At 41.8% G+C, this 17,060-nt stretch overlaps 1 protein-coding gene across 7 annotated transcripts in view; it reads left to right on the top strand.

The window, feature by feature from the left end:
- Window positions 1-17,060, top strand: part of AMN1 (antagonist of mitotic exit network 1 homolog) — a 60,402-nt gene that overhangs the window by 41,023 nt on the left and 2,319 nt on the right. For 5 of the 7 annotated variants that reach the window (XM_003906177.5, XM_009180476.4, XM_009180478.3 and 2 more), the window contains one exon: window positions 1,318-1,429. In XM_003906177.5, coding sequence (XP_003906226.2) covers window positions 1,318-1,429 — 112 coding nt within the window. Of the gene's footprint in view, window positions 1-1,317; window positions 1,430-16,886; window positions 16,974-17,060 lie in introns of those variants that run through there. The other 2 variants (XR_004176035.1, XM_031650412.1) reach the window with 2 other exon arrangements.

Raw genomic sequence — 17,060 nt, 5'->3', positions numbered from 1 at the left:
GAACAGGGAACACTTCTACACTGCTGGTGGGAATGTAAACTAGCACAACCACTATCGAAAACAGTGTGGAGATTCCTTAAATAACTCAAAGTAGAAGTACCATTTGATCCAGCAATCCCACTACTGGGTCTCTACCCAGAGAAACGGAAGTCATTATACGAAAAAGATACTTGCACACACATGTTTATAGCAGTACAATTTGCAATTGCAAAAATGTGCAACCAACCCAAATGCCCATCAATCAATGAGTGGATACAGAAACGGTGGTAAATGTATACAATGGAATACTACTCAGCCATAAAAACGAATGAATTAATGGCATTCACAGCAACCTGGATGGGATTGGAGACTATTCTTCTAAGTGAATTAACTCAGGAATGGAAAAGCAAACATCATATGTTCTCACTCATAAGTAGGAGACAAACTGTGAGGATGCAAAGGCATAAGAATGACACAATGGACTTTGGGGACTCGGGGAAAGGGTGGGAAGGAGGTGAGGGGTAAAAGACTAAAAATCGGGTTCTGTGTATACTGTTTGGTTGATGGGTGCACCAAAATCTCACAAATGACCATTAAAGAACTTACGTAACCAAATACCACCTGTTCCCCCAAAAACCTATGGAAATTTTTAAAAAATTAAAAAATAATTTTATCATTTGATGGACATTTGGGTTGTTGCCAGTTTTGGACTGTTAGGAATACTGCTACAGACATTTGCATACAAACCTCTGTGGAGACATATGTTTTCATTTTTCTTGGGTAAATGCCTATGAGTGAAATTGCTGGGTCATATAGCAAATACATGTTTTTTTAAATACAGTATTTTTATAAGATACTACCATACTGTTTGCCAGAGGGTCTGAACTAACATGTTTGAGATTTATGTCTATTAATACAAGTAGATATTTTTCATTTTAGCTGTTTTCCCTTATTCTATTCATAAAGCATTGATTTTCCCATTCTCCACTTTTTTTACTATTACAAGTAATACTACAAAAGGCGTATTTATAAATTGTTTCCTTGTGCACACGTAGAAGAGATTCTCTATAATATATATCAACAATTGGAATTGCTGGGTTCTGGGGCATACTCATCTTCAGCTTTAATAGATATTACACATTACTTTATAAAATGGTTGGGCATTTAACTTTTTAAGCTGCTCCATCCAAATTACTTCAGACTTACATTGGTCTTTTCTATATACTTTTTCTTGCAAGTAGATACCTGGTTCTTTTTGTATCAGAATGTTTCTCAAAATTGTTCGTACTGTTATTATAGATCTTTGTCTTCATTTGACTTTATTTTATTTTTGCATAGGAGATTCATATGGGACATTGTGTAAATCTGACTGATGGGGCTGTAGAAGCTGTCCTTACTTACTGTCCTCAGATACGTATATTACTCTTCCATGGATGCCCCTTGATAACAGGTTAGTGCATTAGATTGCTTGGGTTCAAATCCTGGCTTCATCTTTTACTAACTGTGTGACCTTGAGTACATTACTTAACCCATTTCATTATTCAGTTTCCTCATCTGTAAAATAGGCATAATGAGAGTACCTACCTCATAAATACTATGTCATGATTATCTGACAATTCTTTTTTTTGTTTGTTTTTTATTTTTTATTTTTTGGGAGACAGAGTCTCGCTCTGTCATCCAAGCTGGAGTGCAGTGGCGCAATCTCAGCTCACTGCAACCTCCACCTCCTGGGTTCAAGCAACTCTCCTGCCTCAGCCTCCTAAGTAGCTGGGACTACAGGCACACGCCACCACGCCAGGCTAATTTTTTTTGTGTTTTTAGCAGAGACGGGATTTCCCCGTGTTGCCCACACTGGTCTCGAACTCCTGAGCTCAGGCAATCCACCTGTCTCGGCCTCCCAGAGTGCTAGGATTATAGACGTGAGCTGCTGTGCCCAGCCTCTGACAATTCTTTATATGATGGCCTTGCACATAGTAAGAGCTCAATAAATGTTAGTCATGATAACGATAAATGAAGGTGGTGGCCAGTGCTCAATAAATGTTAGCTATGAAGAGGATTATGATGGCAGCAGTGATTGTGTTCATGATATTGAACATGATGCTTTATGTAAACAATAAGAAAATTTCAAGTTTATATTACATCTATCAAATACGCTAAATGACTCGTTAACTGTTATCAAACTGCAGACATTAGGATCAGAATAGCCGGGCACGGTGGCTCATGCCTATAACCCCAGTACTTTGGGAGGCCAAGGCGGGTGGATCACCTGAGGCCGGGAGTTTGAGACTAGCCTGACCAACATGAAGTTTGAGACAGTCTTGCTCTGTTGCCCAGGCTGGAGTGCAGTGGTGCGATCTTGGCTCACTGCAGCCTCTGCCTTCCAGGTTCAAGTGATTCTTCTGCCTCAGCCTCTCAAGTAGCTAGGACTACAGGCGCATGTCACCACATCTAAGTAATTTTTGTATTTTTAGTAGAGATGGGGTTTCACCATATTGGCCAGGCCAGGCTCCTGACCTCATGATCCACCCACTTCAGCCTCCCAAAGTGCTGGGATCACAGGCGTGAGCCACCAGTCTAAACAATTATTCTGTAGGTTAAGTTATCCTGGAAGTTCCTTTGACAACTTCTCTTTTATTTTTAGGAAGTCCCTTTGACAACTTCTTACTTTTATTTTTAGGTTTCCAGCCTTAACCAAGGCTGTAACCATAGATTGTATCTGGGTATCAGTGACATCTGTAGTGAAGATTAGATCTTACTTTATGCAAAGACATTTCTTACGAAACTGGAGCCAGCAAGGACACTGGTGGCTGGGTGCGGTGGCTTATAACTGTAATCCCAGCACTGTGGGAGGCTAAGGCGGGTGGATCACTTGAGCCTGGGACGTCGAGGCTGCAGTAAGTCATGATCACCCCCACTGCACTCCAGTCTGGGTAACAGAGTGAGACCCTGTGTCAAAAAAAGAAAGAAAGAAAAAAGAAAACAAGAAACTGTTAACTGGGGTTAGCTCCACAGAAAGTCATAAAGGAACAAGAGTAGGAAAAAAATGTCATTGTATACCCTTTTATATCTTTTGATGTGGATTATTTTTAAGCTATTAAAAATTAATTGGTTGGGCATGGTGGCGGTCACCACACAGATGATCCCTGACTTAAAATGATCAATTTACAGTTTTTTGACTTTACAATGGTGCAAAAGCCATATGCATTCAGTAGAAGCCATACTTCAAGAACCTAGGCAACCATTTTTTTCACTTTCAGTATAATATGATTACATGAGATAGTCAACACTTTATTAAAAAATAGGCTTTGTGTCAGATAATTGTGCCCACCTGTAGGCTAATTTAAGTGTTCTGAGCATGTAGGCTAGGCTAAGGTATATTGTTCAGTAAGTTAGGTATATTGAACGCATTTTCAACTTTGTGTATTTTCGACTTATAATGAGTTTATCAGGGTGTAACCCCATCATAAATTGAGAAGCATCTGTAGAGAGAAGCAACAAATACCAATTTTCTTTTTTCTTTTTTTGAGGCAGAATCTCACTCTGTCACCCAGGCTGGAGTGCAGTGGCACGATCTTGGCTCACTGCAACCTCCACCTCCTGGGTTCAAGTGCTTCTCCTGCCTCAGCCTCCCAAGTAGCTGGGATTACAGGCTTGCACCACCCTGCCCAGCTAATTTTTGTATTTTTAATAGAGACAGGGTTTCACCATGTTGGCCAGGCTGGTCTTGAACTCCTGACCTCAGGTGATCCACCTGCCTCAGTCTCCCAAAGTGCTGGGATTACAGGCGTGAATCACCATCCTCGGCCTAAATACCAGTTTTCAAGTCTGGAAAACATACTGGAGTGGTTAATCAGATTTTCAAACCAAGGAGTCTTTTGAGATAAATTATGTCATTATAGAGATCACTAGTAACCAAAGATATGTTAACAGCATGGATTTAAGATAAATGCCGAGTTGGTTTGATTCCGGACAGACACCAGGAAAGCTTAATCACACTAAATGATTAATGAGTGCAATGAGCTTAATCACACTAAATGATTGCAATGAGCTGAGATCGAGTCATTGCACTCCAGCATGGGCAACAAGAGTGAAACTCCGTTTCCAAAAACAAAAAACAGAAAACAAATGTGATTGAGCATCCTTTTTTTTGTTTCTTTCTTTTTTTTTTTTGAGACTGAGTCTTGCTCTGTCTCCCAGGCTGGAGTGCAGTGGTGCAATCTCAACTCACTGCAACCTCTGCCTCCCAGGTTCAAGTGATTCTTCTGCCTCAGCCCCCCAAGTAGCTGGGATTACAGATGCCCACCATCACGTCCGGCTAATTTTTGTATTTTTAGTAGAAATCATGTTTCACCATGTTGGCCAGGCTGTTCTTGAACTCCTGACCTCAGGTGATTCGCCCACCTTGGTCTCCCAAAGTGCTGGGATTACAAGCGTAAGTCACCGTGCCCAGCTGGTTGAGCATGCTATAGTGGAAATAATTTGAAGTCATGGTATTAACTAAATTTTCATTAAAGAGCAGGGGAAGAATGATCCTTCAATGGACAGCTTTGGAGGGACCAAGGGAGACAAAAGTAGAGTTGCTGTTAATGTTGTACCTTAAGAGCAATCCTTGTTCAACATACAAATTAAAATACCATTATAGGCCAGGCACAGTGGCTCACCCCTGTAATCCCAACATTTGGGAGGCTGAGGTGGGCGGATCACTTGAGGTCAGGAGTTCAAGACCAGCCTGGCCAACATGGTGAAACTCCGTGTCTACTAAAAATACAAAAATTAGCTGGGTGTGATGCTGGGTGCATGTAATCCCAGCTACTTGGGAGGCTGAGGCAGGAGAATTGCTTGAACCTGGAAGGCAGAGGTTGCAGTGAGCCAAGATCATCTTACTGCACTCCAGCCTGGCAACAGAGTGGGACTCCATCTCAAAAATATATATAGAGGGAGAAAACAAAATTTATAAAAATCTAAAAGATATATGATATAAATGTAACTCACTAAAGAAGCATCTTAGATTTTGTATTCCCTGTATATTTCAGAGCAATTCTATTGGTTTTACCTTCACATTTTTATGTTGGTGATGAGAAAACACTTTACCATTTGTAGGTTTCAGTAATTGAAATAATACTTTCTGGTAGTATTTTTCAAATATACCCCAGGACCCATTTACGTTCTTAAAACTTATTGAGGGTCCCAGGCGGGGTGCAGTGGCTCACGCCTGTAATCCCAGCACTTTGGGAGGCCGAGGCGGGCGGATCACGAGGTCAGGAGATCGAGACCATCCTGGCTAACTGGTGAAACCCCGTCTCTACTAAAAATACAAAAAAATTAGCCGGGCATGGTAGCGGGCATCTGTAGTCCCAGCTACTTGGGAGGCTGAAGCAGGAGAATGGTGTGAACTTGGGAGGCGGAGCTTGCATTGAGCTGAGATCGCGCCACTGCACTCCAGCCTGGGTGACAGAGGGAGACTCTGTTTCAAAAAAAAAAAATCATTGAGGATCCCAAAGAGTTTTTGTTTATGTATATTTGTTCAATTAAAATTTGTGTTAAAACAGATAAATTTTTAATAGACATTCATTTTTTTAAAATCATAAATCTGTTACCTAGAAAAGAGATATATTTTCATTCAGATCATCACTTTTCAAATCATTGTGGATACTCTTCTTTGATACCCCAAAACTCAGCAAGTGGTAATTTTTTATGGGTTGTTGCAATGTGGAAGTTGAAAACATATCAATGAACTTTTCATACATTTGTGTTTATGATCCACTAATCTGTTTTGAATTTTAAGTTGATCTTTACCAATGCATGATTTTGTAACATCATGCACTGGCAGTCTGGAAGATATTGGTTCTCCGAGTTATACAGATCTTTTAAATATTGACACATTTTATTATCCAAAACAAAAATCAATTGTTAATATCATGACTGATGTCATTAGAACCTTTCAATTAGAGAGGTCCTGGATAGCTTTCAAGATCACAGTGGCAGCTATGAGGCTTCCAAAATTCACTTGAAAGCCAAAGCTTTATCACTGACAACAATTTCTGTCATTTGTTTTCTTTGAAATGACAGCCTTGGCCGGGCGTGGTGGCTCACGCCTGTAATCCCAGCACTTTGGGAAGCCGAGGAGGGTGGATCATGAGGTCAGGAGATCAAGATCAAGATCAAGACCATCCTGGCTAACACAGTGAAACCCCATCTCTACTGAAAATATAAAAAAGTTAGCTGGGTGTGGTGGTGGGCGCCTGTAGTCCCAGCTACTCAGGAGGCTGAGGCAGGAGAATGGTGTGAACCCAGGAGGCGGAGCTAGGAGTGAGCCGAGATTGAGCCACTGCACTCCAGCCTGGGCAACGGAGCGAGACTCCATCTCAAAAAAAACAAAAAAAAGAAGAAATGACAGCCTCATTTCTTCTATTTTCATGAAATAGTCTGTCAAGTACTCAAATAAGAATAACCTTACACTGTAGTCATTGTATCAGTCCATTTTCTCACTGCTGATACAGACATACCCAAGCTGGGTAACTTATAAAGAAAAAGAGGTTGAATGGTCTCACAGTTCCATGTGGCTGGGGAAGCCTCACAATCATGGCTGAAGGTGAAAGGCACATCTTACGTGGCGGCAGACAAGAGAGAATGAAAGCCAAGAGAAAGGGGTTTCCCCTTTTAAAACCATCAGATCTCATGAGACTTATTATCATAAGAACAGCACAGGAAAGACTTGCCCCCATGATTCAATTACCTCCCACTGGGTCCCTCTCACGACACATGGGAATTGTGGGAGCTACAATTCAAGATGAGATTTGGGTGGTGACACAGCAAACCATATCAGTCATTCTTTTAAAAAGTGAAAATGGTGTTCCATGAAAAAAGTAACTAGTTCAGTTCACAACCCTGAAAGGGCCTCAGACTATAGAATATGCAGACTACACTTTGGGAACCACTGCTTTATGGTAAAGAAAAATTATCAGTCACCTTCAGCATTTGCAACAAGAATAGCATATCATTTTCTGGCTAGGTGCGGTAGCTCATGCCTGTAGTCCCACACTTTGGGAGGCCAAGGCAGGCAGATCACTTGAGATTAGGAATTTGAGACCAGCCTGGCCAATATGGTGAAACCCTGTCTCTACTAAAAATACAGAAATTAGCTGGGCATGGTGGCGCATGCCTGTAATCCTAGCTACTCTGGTGGCTAAGGCAGGAGGATCACTTGAGCCTGGGAGGCAGAGGTTGCAGTTAGCCAAGATTGTGCCACTGCACTCCAGCCTGAGTGACAGGGTGAGACTTTGTCTCAAAAAAAAAAAAAAAGAATAGCATACCCCTTTCAAATCACTTCTTATATTTTTGTGTGGTTGCCAGAAGTGGTAGAAGTAGACATTGAAATGGCAGGAGTTCAAAATATTTGGAATAGAATAAAAATATTTTTGATCTGGAAGATCACAGTTGGCAAATGCTGGACTAGGTGATACTGTTACATAAATGATCTAAAAATGACCTTTGGGGCCCCATGTTGTTTACTTCTTCACAGCAACCAGAACTGTTAGCTCAAAAGCCCATCAGCACCAAATCAAATTTTTACACATCCAGTTGTTTAAGTATAGCCTACATAACCAAATTATTAGCCATCTAGAGCCCACCTGCTTTACATACCCTGCAAACTACACTCAACATCTACTATCCATAGATAAAATCCCTGGGCTATAAAAGACCCCAACCCACTGCTGCCCTTTGGAGCTCTCTAACCTAGAGAACCCCCAGTCTTGCTGCTAAACAACATCATGACACATACACCCTCTCTAGTCCTCCAGGCATGCTCTTACCCTGCTCCTTCTGGGTAGTGGCCACCCTACACTGTTGTTGCCTTTGGAAGCTCTCATGCTGTGAGGGACTTCCTGGCATACAAACCTGTCAAAGCGCTGTCCAAAAAGAGCTTGTTGTGTCCCACTGCCACCTTGTGGTCACATCTTTTTCCTTGTTCTGCCCTGAAATCCTTCAGATTCACTACAGTTACATGGTATGCCATAACATAAAACAAAAAGTGTTTATATGTCCAAAAAGTTTGTGAAGTGCAGCATGCCACTATTATGAGTGTTAATTTGTCAAAGACTCTGAGAAATACTATACCTAAGAAACTGTTTAACTTTGTCCAAGCATTTCCAAATTTCTAGCACAGAACACTTTTTTGATTAACCTAGCCAACCTATTGTTATTTTTCTGATCCCTGATTTCACAGAATAGGAAAGTGAGATATTGAAATGTTATTTGTGGCAGGGTGCGGTGGCTCATGCCTGTAATCCCAGCACTTTGGGAGGCCAGGGTGGGTGGATCACTTGAATGCAGGAGTTTGACACCAGCCTGGGCAACATAGCCAAACCCTGCTTCTATAAAAATTTTTATTTAATTAGCTGGGCATGGTGGTGCACGCCTATAATCCCAGCTACTCGGGAGGCTGAGGTGGGAGGCTCACTTGAGGCCCTAGGAGTTTGAAACCAGCCTGCGCAACATTAACTGAGACTCGCTGTCTAATAAAATAATAATAGTGCTAAGACTAGAACCAAAATCTTAAGATATAGTAAAACGAGCACTGATCCCATCCCCACCATCTCTCCAGAACATGGAATAATCACTTAACTCTTATGGATCTCGACTTTGCCTTGTGCATAATAGCCAATTATCATAACATTGAGAGATCTAATATTAGTAATAATGCAAGAGGCCGGGTGCAGTGGCTCATGCCTGTAATCCCAGAACTTTGCGAGGCCGAGGCAGGTGGATCACCTGAGGTCAGGACTATGATACCAGCCTGACCAACATGGTGAAACACTGTCTCCACCGAAAATACAAAAATTAGCCAGGCGTGATGGTGTATGCCTGTAATTCCAGCTACTCGGGAGGGTAAGGCAGGAGAATTGCCTGAATGCGGGAAGCAGAGGTTGCAGTAAGCCAAGATCACGCCACTATACTGCAGCCTGAGCAACAAGAGCAAAACTCCGTCTCAAATAAAATAAAATAAAATAAAAATAATAATGCAAGACTTCATACAATGTATTCAACCTTGAGTCATCACATCAAAAAAAAATTTTTTTTAATAGTTCATATGGCTTTTATTAATAAACTTTCTTTAAAGAGAAAAAAGTTGAAGAAATTTTAACTACCCAGATCATTTCTAGTCTTCCCACTTAACCATCAGTACCCCTAAATCTTCTATAATGAAATATTTTTGCTAACATCATTGAATGGAAGTAAAGTGGGCTAACATGTTCACCTTATATTTGATTTTTAATTTCTTCTTTTTCCAAGGAAGATAAATGCTGGTTGTGTTTGTGGGGGTTTTTTGTTTGATACATGGAAGCCCTTTCTTCTTTCATGGTACCTTATATAACATGATTCCTCTTATATATGCATATGAGTATTTAAGACAATAAAATTTATATTCTATAGAAAGTACTTACTATACTTGCATACGCATGTGCAATTATCTTGTTACCCTCAAAGCAACGTGACTCCCAAATTAGCACTGCTCACTGTAATTTCCCATCAGATCTCCTGAATTAACCTGTTTTCTCAACTATGTTTCTAAGTATTTATAAAATTTCTTAACCTTGGTCAGACTAAAACATAACTTCACATTATGAATTAGGACTTGAAACTGTTATAAGTACTCTGAGTTGGTTTCTGCTGAAGAGATAAAAACTAAGCTGCTATTAGAAATATGAAAATTATGGTTTTGGCTGGGTGCAGTGGCTCATGCCTGTAATCCCAGCACTGTGGGGGGGCCGAGGCAGGTGGATCACCTGAGTTCAGGAGTTTGAGACCAGCCTGGCCAACATGGTGAAACCCCATCTCTACTAAAAATACAGAAATTAGCTGGGCGTGGTGACAGACGCCTGTAATCCCAGCTACTCGGGAGGCTGAGACAGAAGAATCACTTGAACCCGGGAGGTGGAGGTTGCAGTGAGCCAAGATCGTGCCACTACACTCCAGCCTGGGCAACAAAGAGCAAAACTCCATCTCAAAAAAAAAAAAAGAAAAATATAGTTTTATAGTTGTTATAACAGCATGAAAATAATTTTTAATACTAAATCTCTTTTTTTTTTTTTTTTGAGAGGAGTTTCGCTCTTTGTTGCCCAGGCTGGAGTGCAGTGGCGTGATCTTGGCTCACTGCAACCTCCGCCTCCCGGGTTCAAGCAATTCTCCTATCTCAGTCTCTCGAGTTGGGATCACAAGCAGGTGCCACCATGCCTGGCCAATTTTTTGTATTTTTAGTAGAGACAGGCTTTTATCATTTTGGCCAGCCTAGTCTTGAACTCCTGACCTCAGGTGATCTGCCCACCTCGGCCTCCCAAAGTACTGAGATTACAGGTGTGAGCCACTGCACCCATCCTAAAACTTACCAAAGCATTTTAATTCCATTAGGTCTTCAATGATTATCAGTAAGTTCAACTTACATACCTTTGCTAATCTCCTGCAACAGACATGCATTGCTTTTTCTCATAATTATCTAAGCATGTTTCACAGTATTCAAAGACATGGAGGATTTTAGAAGAGCAATAAAGGAGTTAGACAGTCCTTATGTTTTACCCTGAGAGGCAGGAGAATCCAACAGGAAATCTGCCACTTTCCATTTAGTTGACTTGAATTTTAATCTTAGGATTTGTTCCAACCTGATTTAAAGGACAGTTCTTTTTTTTTGAGACTGAGTCTCACTCTGTCGCCCAGGCTAGAGTGCAGTGGCACCATCTCAGATTACTGCAACCTCAGCCTCCCGAATAGCTGGGATTAAAGGTGTGCACCACCACGCCTGGCTAATTTTTTTTGTATTTTTTTAGTAGAGATACGGTTGCACCATGTTGGCCAGGCTGGTCTTGAACTCCTGACCTCAGGTTATCCACCTGCCTCGGCCTCCCAAAGTGCTGGGATTACAGGTGTGAGCCACCACACCCAGCCAGCAAGTTCTTTACGTAGATTCTGGATAATATAGATGTCAAGATTAGCCACAAAGAGCCAAAACAGTATTTAAAATTTTTATTATTTATTTATTTATAAATAGAGACAGCGTTTCACCATGTTGGTCAGACTGGTCTCGAATTCTTGGGCTCAAGCGATCCACCCACCTTGGCTCCCAAAGTGCTGGGATTACAGGCGTGAGCTGCCATGCCCAGCCAAAACAGTATTTTAAGACCCAAGTGGTTTGCGTCAGGGTTTCCCTTTAATTAAAGCTGATTCCTTGCTTAAAGGATAACTCATTTTTTTATTTCATATTTTTCTTAATTCTATATTATTCTGTTTCCTTGTTACTCATTCATTTCATTCATTACTAATCCTGCATGACATGTTTATTTTTGCCAGATCACTGTAATGAAACACTAGGACTTTGATCATTATTTGTAAAAATGTGTTCAGCCGTACTTTTTTCACTGTGTGTTCTATAAAAATGTCTAAATTACATTTTCCTTGAACATTTGAAAAAAATACTTTGTTAAAAGTTTGTATTTCTCGGCCGGGCACGGTGGCTCACGCCTGTAATCCCAGCACTTTGGAAGGCCGGGGCAGGCAGATCACAAGGTCAGGAGTTTGAGACCAGCCTGGCCAATATAGTGAAACCCCGTCTCTCCTAAAAATACAAAAATTGGCCGGGCATGGTGGCGGGCGCCTGTAGTCCCAGCTACTTGGGAGGCTGAGGCAGAAGAATCACTTGAATCTGGGAGATGGAAGTTGCAGTGAGCTGAGATGGCACCATTGCACCCCAGGCTGGGTGACAGAGCAAGACTCTGTCTCAACAACAACAACAAAAAAGTTTGTATTTCCCATAGTTTCTTCTTCTTCTTGGTGTTCCAAGTGCTCCTACCATGAATCTTTCAAAAAATGCTCTCCATCTATATTGTCATAGATTTTTACAGAGGTAGTCAACAGTTCCTTAGAGGTTGGGAGGCAGAACGCTATACCTTTCCTCACCCATCACAAGGATCAAGGCTGACAGTCCTATAAGAAAAGTGAGGTTAATAAGAGAAAGGTGTAACAGGTTTATTTGGTCAAAGATTATAGGAGACTTCAGAAATGAAGAGCCAAACACCCAAGGAAAACTGCTTATTTTTATGCTTACGAAGCATGGCCAGCCATGTAGAGATGTGACTGGAGAAGAGAATGAGCTAACAGTAACAGAGTGGAGAAACCCAGCAAGGCCTGTTTGTTCAGATTCTTCTTGGCCTTTCTGTGTGACATTCCTTTTTCCAGGGTATAGGGCGGGGTCCACTCTGGAATGAGGGCCTTAGGATCTCCTATCCGACAAGGGTATGTCAGAGAATTTCTTTATGGCCAGCTCCTGGGCAGAAAGGCTGGGGAAGTTTAGAGTAATATTTGTAGGTTTTATGTCTTCCTTTGGGGAAAAGAGTGCTAGTTTCTGTGACCCACCTTGGGGAAGAGGAATCCTGGTTTCTGTGACTCACTTGGGGAGAATGAAGGGTAGGAGATAGGAGGGCAGGAGAAGGTCAGAGACCTTGGTTCTGAGGCGGATTCTGAGGCCTTCCAATGTCCTTTAGTTCAAAGTACTCAGCATGCCAAAGTGCCATACTTTGGGGAATCCTTTTCTGAGCCCCAACAAGGTCATCTATACAACTCCTTCATTTTAAAGATAAGGGAACAGAGATACAATTGATTTAAGTGGCTTGCCCCACATCTTAGAAATAGTTGATAGAACTGGAAGTAAAACCTAAGTCATCTGAACCACAATCTATAATTCCTTCCTGAGCCTCTAGTGTAAACTGGCTTAACTGTTACTAGGATAGGGAAACAAATAGGAAGGTGACATCAAGCATCAGTCGTGTGATTCGCATAAATGACCCGTTAGCTCTTTTTCAGTCTGGAGAGTACGTGTTTCTTTTTTTTTTTTTTTCTTTTTTTTGAGACGGAGTCTCAGTCACCTAGGCTGGAGTGCAGTGGTACAATCTCGGCTCACTGCAAGCTCCGCCTCCCAGGTTCACGCCATTCTCCTGCCTCAGCCTCCCGAGTAGCTGGGACTACAGGCACCCACCACTACGTCCGGCTAATTTTTTTCGTATGTTTAGTAAAGACAGGTTTCACCGTGTTAGCCAGGATGGTCTTGATCTCCTGACCTCGTGATCCGCCCGTCTCGGCCTCCCAAAGTGCTAGGATTACAGGTGTGAGCCACCGCGCCCGGCCAAGAGAGTATGTGTTTCTATAAAATGTTCTGCCAAGGGATTATGAAATACTCAGCGACCCCATAGTTTTTCCCTGCAGCATAATAAAGGCATTGAATATTCTTATTTAAACCCACAGTCCTAAATACTCTATCTTCATAGGAAGAAGCTGCCTAAGGAGACTAATATAATACTGCCATCTAGCATCAAAAATTTTAAATTACATAAAAATGTTCCATGCTTATTATTGGAGGGAAAAGCATCTTCCTATAATGTGCAATAGTGAATTCCCACAGAAGAGTGACAAATGTAGACAGAAGACAAATATTTATATATAACGTTTGATAACTAACATTCACAACTTGGAAAAATGCCAAAATTATTGTAGATACAGCAGCTAAAATGAAATTGGGAAGTGTTGGCTGGGTGCGGTGGCTCACACCTGTAATCTCAGCACTTTGGGAGGCCAAGGCAGGCAGATCATGGGGTCAAGAGATCGAAACCTGGCCAACATGGTGAAACTCTGTCTCTAAAAATACAAAAATTAGCTGGGCATGGTGGCACGCACTTGTAGTCCTAGCTACTTGGGAGACTGAGGCAGGAGAATCGCTTGAACCTGGGAGGCGGAGGTTGCAGTGAGCCGAGAACATGCCCACTGCACTCCAGCCTGGCGACAGAGTGAGACTCCATCTCAAAAAAAAAGAAATTGGGAAGTGTTAAGTCTCTAATTTTGTTCTTTTTCAAAATTCTGTTGACTGTTCTGGATCCCCCCAATTCTCATACAAACATTAGAATCATCAATTTCTTTTGTTGTTGTTGTTGTTGTTGTTGTTGAGACAGGGTCTCTGTCACCCAGGCTGGAGTGCAGTGACGCCATGTCAGCTCATTGCAGCCTTGACCACCAGGGTTCAAGCGATTCTCCCACCTTAGTCCTCCAAGTAGCTGGGACAACAGGTGTGCACTACCACTTCTGGCTAATTTTTGTATTTTTAGTAGAGACGGGGTTTCACCATGTTGCCCAGGCTGGTCTTAAACTCCTGAGCTCAAGCAATCCGCCTGCCTTGGCCTCCCAAAGTGCTGAGATTACAGGTGTTAGCCACCCTGCCAGGCCCCATCTTATTGATTTCTGCAAACAATAAAAAGCCAGCTTGTATTTTGATATGAATTTCACTGAATCTGTAGGTAATTTGGGAAATATTGCTATCTTAATAATATTAAGTCTTTTGGTCTGGATTTTTTTATTTAGATCTTTAATTTCTTTCAATAATGGCCTATAGTTTTCAGAGTGTAAGTTTTTCACTTTCATTCGATTTATTCCTAAGTACTCTATTAATTTTTGATGGCAACATAAATGGAATTATTTTCTAGTTCATTTTTGGATTATTCATTGTTGGTATATAGAAATACATTTGATTTTTATATATTGTTCTTGTACCTTGCTGAACTCATTTATTCTATTTTTTTAGTGAATTCCTTGGGATATTGTATACACAATATAACATCATCTACAAATAGTTTTAGTTCTTCCAACCTGAATGCCTTTTCTTTTTCTTGCCTAATTTCCATGACTAGAACCTCTGATACATCGTTGGATAGAAATGGCAAGAGTGGACATCCTGGCGGGGCACGGTGGCTCACGCCTGTAATCCCAGCACTTTGGGAGGCCAAGGCAGGTGGATCAGGTCTCAAACTGCTGAGGTCAGGAGTTGAGACCAGCCTGGCCAGCATGGTGAAACCCCATCTCCACTAAAAGTACAAAAAAATTAACTGGGCGTGGTTGAGGGCACCTGTAATCCCAGCTACTCGGAAGGCTGAGGCAGGAGAATCACTTGAACCTGGGAGCCAGAGGTTGCAGTGAACCGAGATCACATCATTGAACTCCAGCCCGGGCAACAAGAGTGAGACTGTCTCAAAAACAAAAGAGTGGATATCCTTGTCTTGATCCTAGGCAGAAAACATTTAATTTTTCACTATTAGCTATAGGTTTTTCTTGTTTGTTTTTGAGACAGGGTCTTGCTCTGTTGCTCAGGCTGCAGTGCAGTGACATGAACACACTCACTGCAACCTCTGTCTCCCAGGCTCAAGCAGATCCTCCTACCTCAGCCTCCTGAGTAATTGGGACTACAGGCATGTGCCACCACACTCAGCTAATTTTTAAATTTCTTTTGCAGAGACAGGGTCTCACTATATTTCCCAGGCTGGTCTTGAACTCCTGGGCTCAAGTGATCCTCCCGCCTTGGCCTCCCAAAATGCTGGGATTACAGGCATAAGCCACTGCACCCTGCCAGCTATGGGTTTTTCATAGATGCCCTTTATCAGGTTGAGGAAGTCATCTTCTATTCCTAGTTGGTTGAATGAGCATTGGTTTTTGTCAACTGGTGTTTTGTTTTGTTTTGTTTTTTGAGACTGAGTCTTGCTCTGTTGTCCAAGCTGGAGTGCAGTGGCAGCATCTCAGCTCACTGCAACCTCTGCCTCCTGGATTCAAGCAATTCCCCTGCGTCGGCCTCCTGAGTAGCTGGGATTACAGACACCCACCACCATGCCTGGCTCATTTATTTTTTGTATTTTTAGTAGAGACGGGGTTTTCCCATCTTAGCCAGCCTGGTCTTGAACTCCTGGGCTCAGGTGATCAGCCTCCCGAAGTGCTGGGATTCCAGGCGTGAGCCACTGCACCCAGCCAAATGGTGTTTGTCTGTTGAGATGATCATGTGGTTTTAGTTCTTTGTTCTATTAGAATGGTGTAGGTGGTAAGCTGAATAATGCTCTCACCCACCCAATGATATCCATGTTCTAATGCCCAAAATGTGAGTATGTTATGTTACATAAGGTTGCCAATGGAATTAAAGTTGCTAATCAGTTGATTTTTAAGTAGGGAGATCATCCTGGATTATCTATGTAGGCCCAATATAATCATAAGGGTCCTTAAAAGTAGAAGGACAGAGAAGGACCATAGAGATGGCAGCTTGAGAAGGACTATGCCCAATCATGCCCACTTTTTTTTTTTTTTTGAGACAGAGTCTCACTCTGTCACCCAGGCTGGAGTACAATGGCGTGGTCTCGGCTCACTGCAACCTCCGCCTCCCTAGTTCAAGTGATTCTCCCACCTCAGCCTCCCGAGTAGCTGGGACTACAGGCGCATGCCACAATGCTTAGCTATTTTTTTTATTTTTAGTAGAGATGGGGTTTCACTATGTTGGCTAGGCTGGTCTCGAACTCCTGACCTCATGATATGCCTGCCTCAGCCTCCCAAAGTGCTGGGATTGCAGGCATGAGCCACCGCACCCAGCCCAATGTTGTTCACTTTAAGCAGGAAGGAATGCAAGGAATGTGGTAGTTTCTAGAAGCTAGAAAAGTAAAGGAAGTAGATTCTCCTGTACAGCCTCCAAAAAAAAAAAGATAAAACTTGCCTCTAAAAAGTAATGCAGACCTGCCCACACCTGATTTTAGCCCAGTGAGACCCATTTTGGAATTCTGACCTTCAAAACTGTACGATAACAAATTTGTTGCTTCAAGCCACTAGGTTTGTGGTAATTTGTTACAGCAGCAATAGGACATTAACATAGTATACTCATTGATTTTCAGATGTTAAACTAACCTTGCATTCCTATGATAAATCTCAGTTGGTCATGGTATGTAATCCTTTCTTCTAGTGGCTGGATTTGGTGTGGCGTTTTGTTGAGCATTTTTTAGTCTATATTAATAAAAGATCCTTGTCTGCAGTTTTCATGTGACATCTTTGTCTGGCTTTGGTATCAGGGTAACACTGGCCTCACAGAAAGAGTTGGAAAATGTTTCCCCCCTCTTCTATAGCCACCCAGCTTTGTCATGGTTGCCATTTATATGGTATGTCTTTCCATTCTTTTACTTTCAACATAATTTGAACCTATCTTTGATTTAGATTTCCTCTACAATAACCAATAATATTTTTAT

The sequence above is a fragment of the Papio anubis genome, chromosome 9, assembly GCF_008728515.1.
Source record: "Papio anubis isolate 15944 chromosome 9, Panubis1.0, whole genome shotgun sequence".
Taxonomy (NCBI): domain Eukaryota; kingdom Metazoa; phylum Chordata; class Mammalia; order Primates; family Cercopithecidae; genus Papio; species Papio anubis.
The sequence above is the reverse complement of the archived record's forward strand: the minus strand, read 5'-3'. Positions and strand labels throughout refer to the sequence as shown.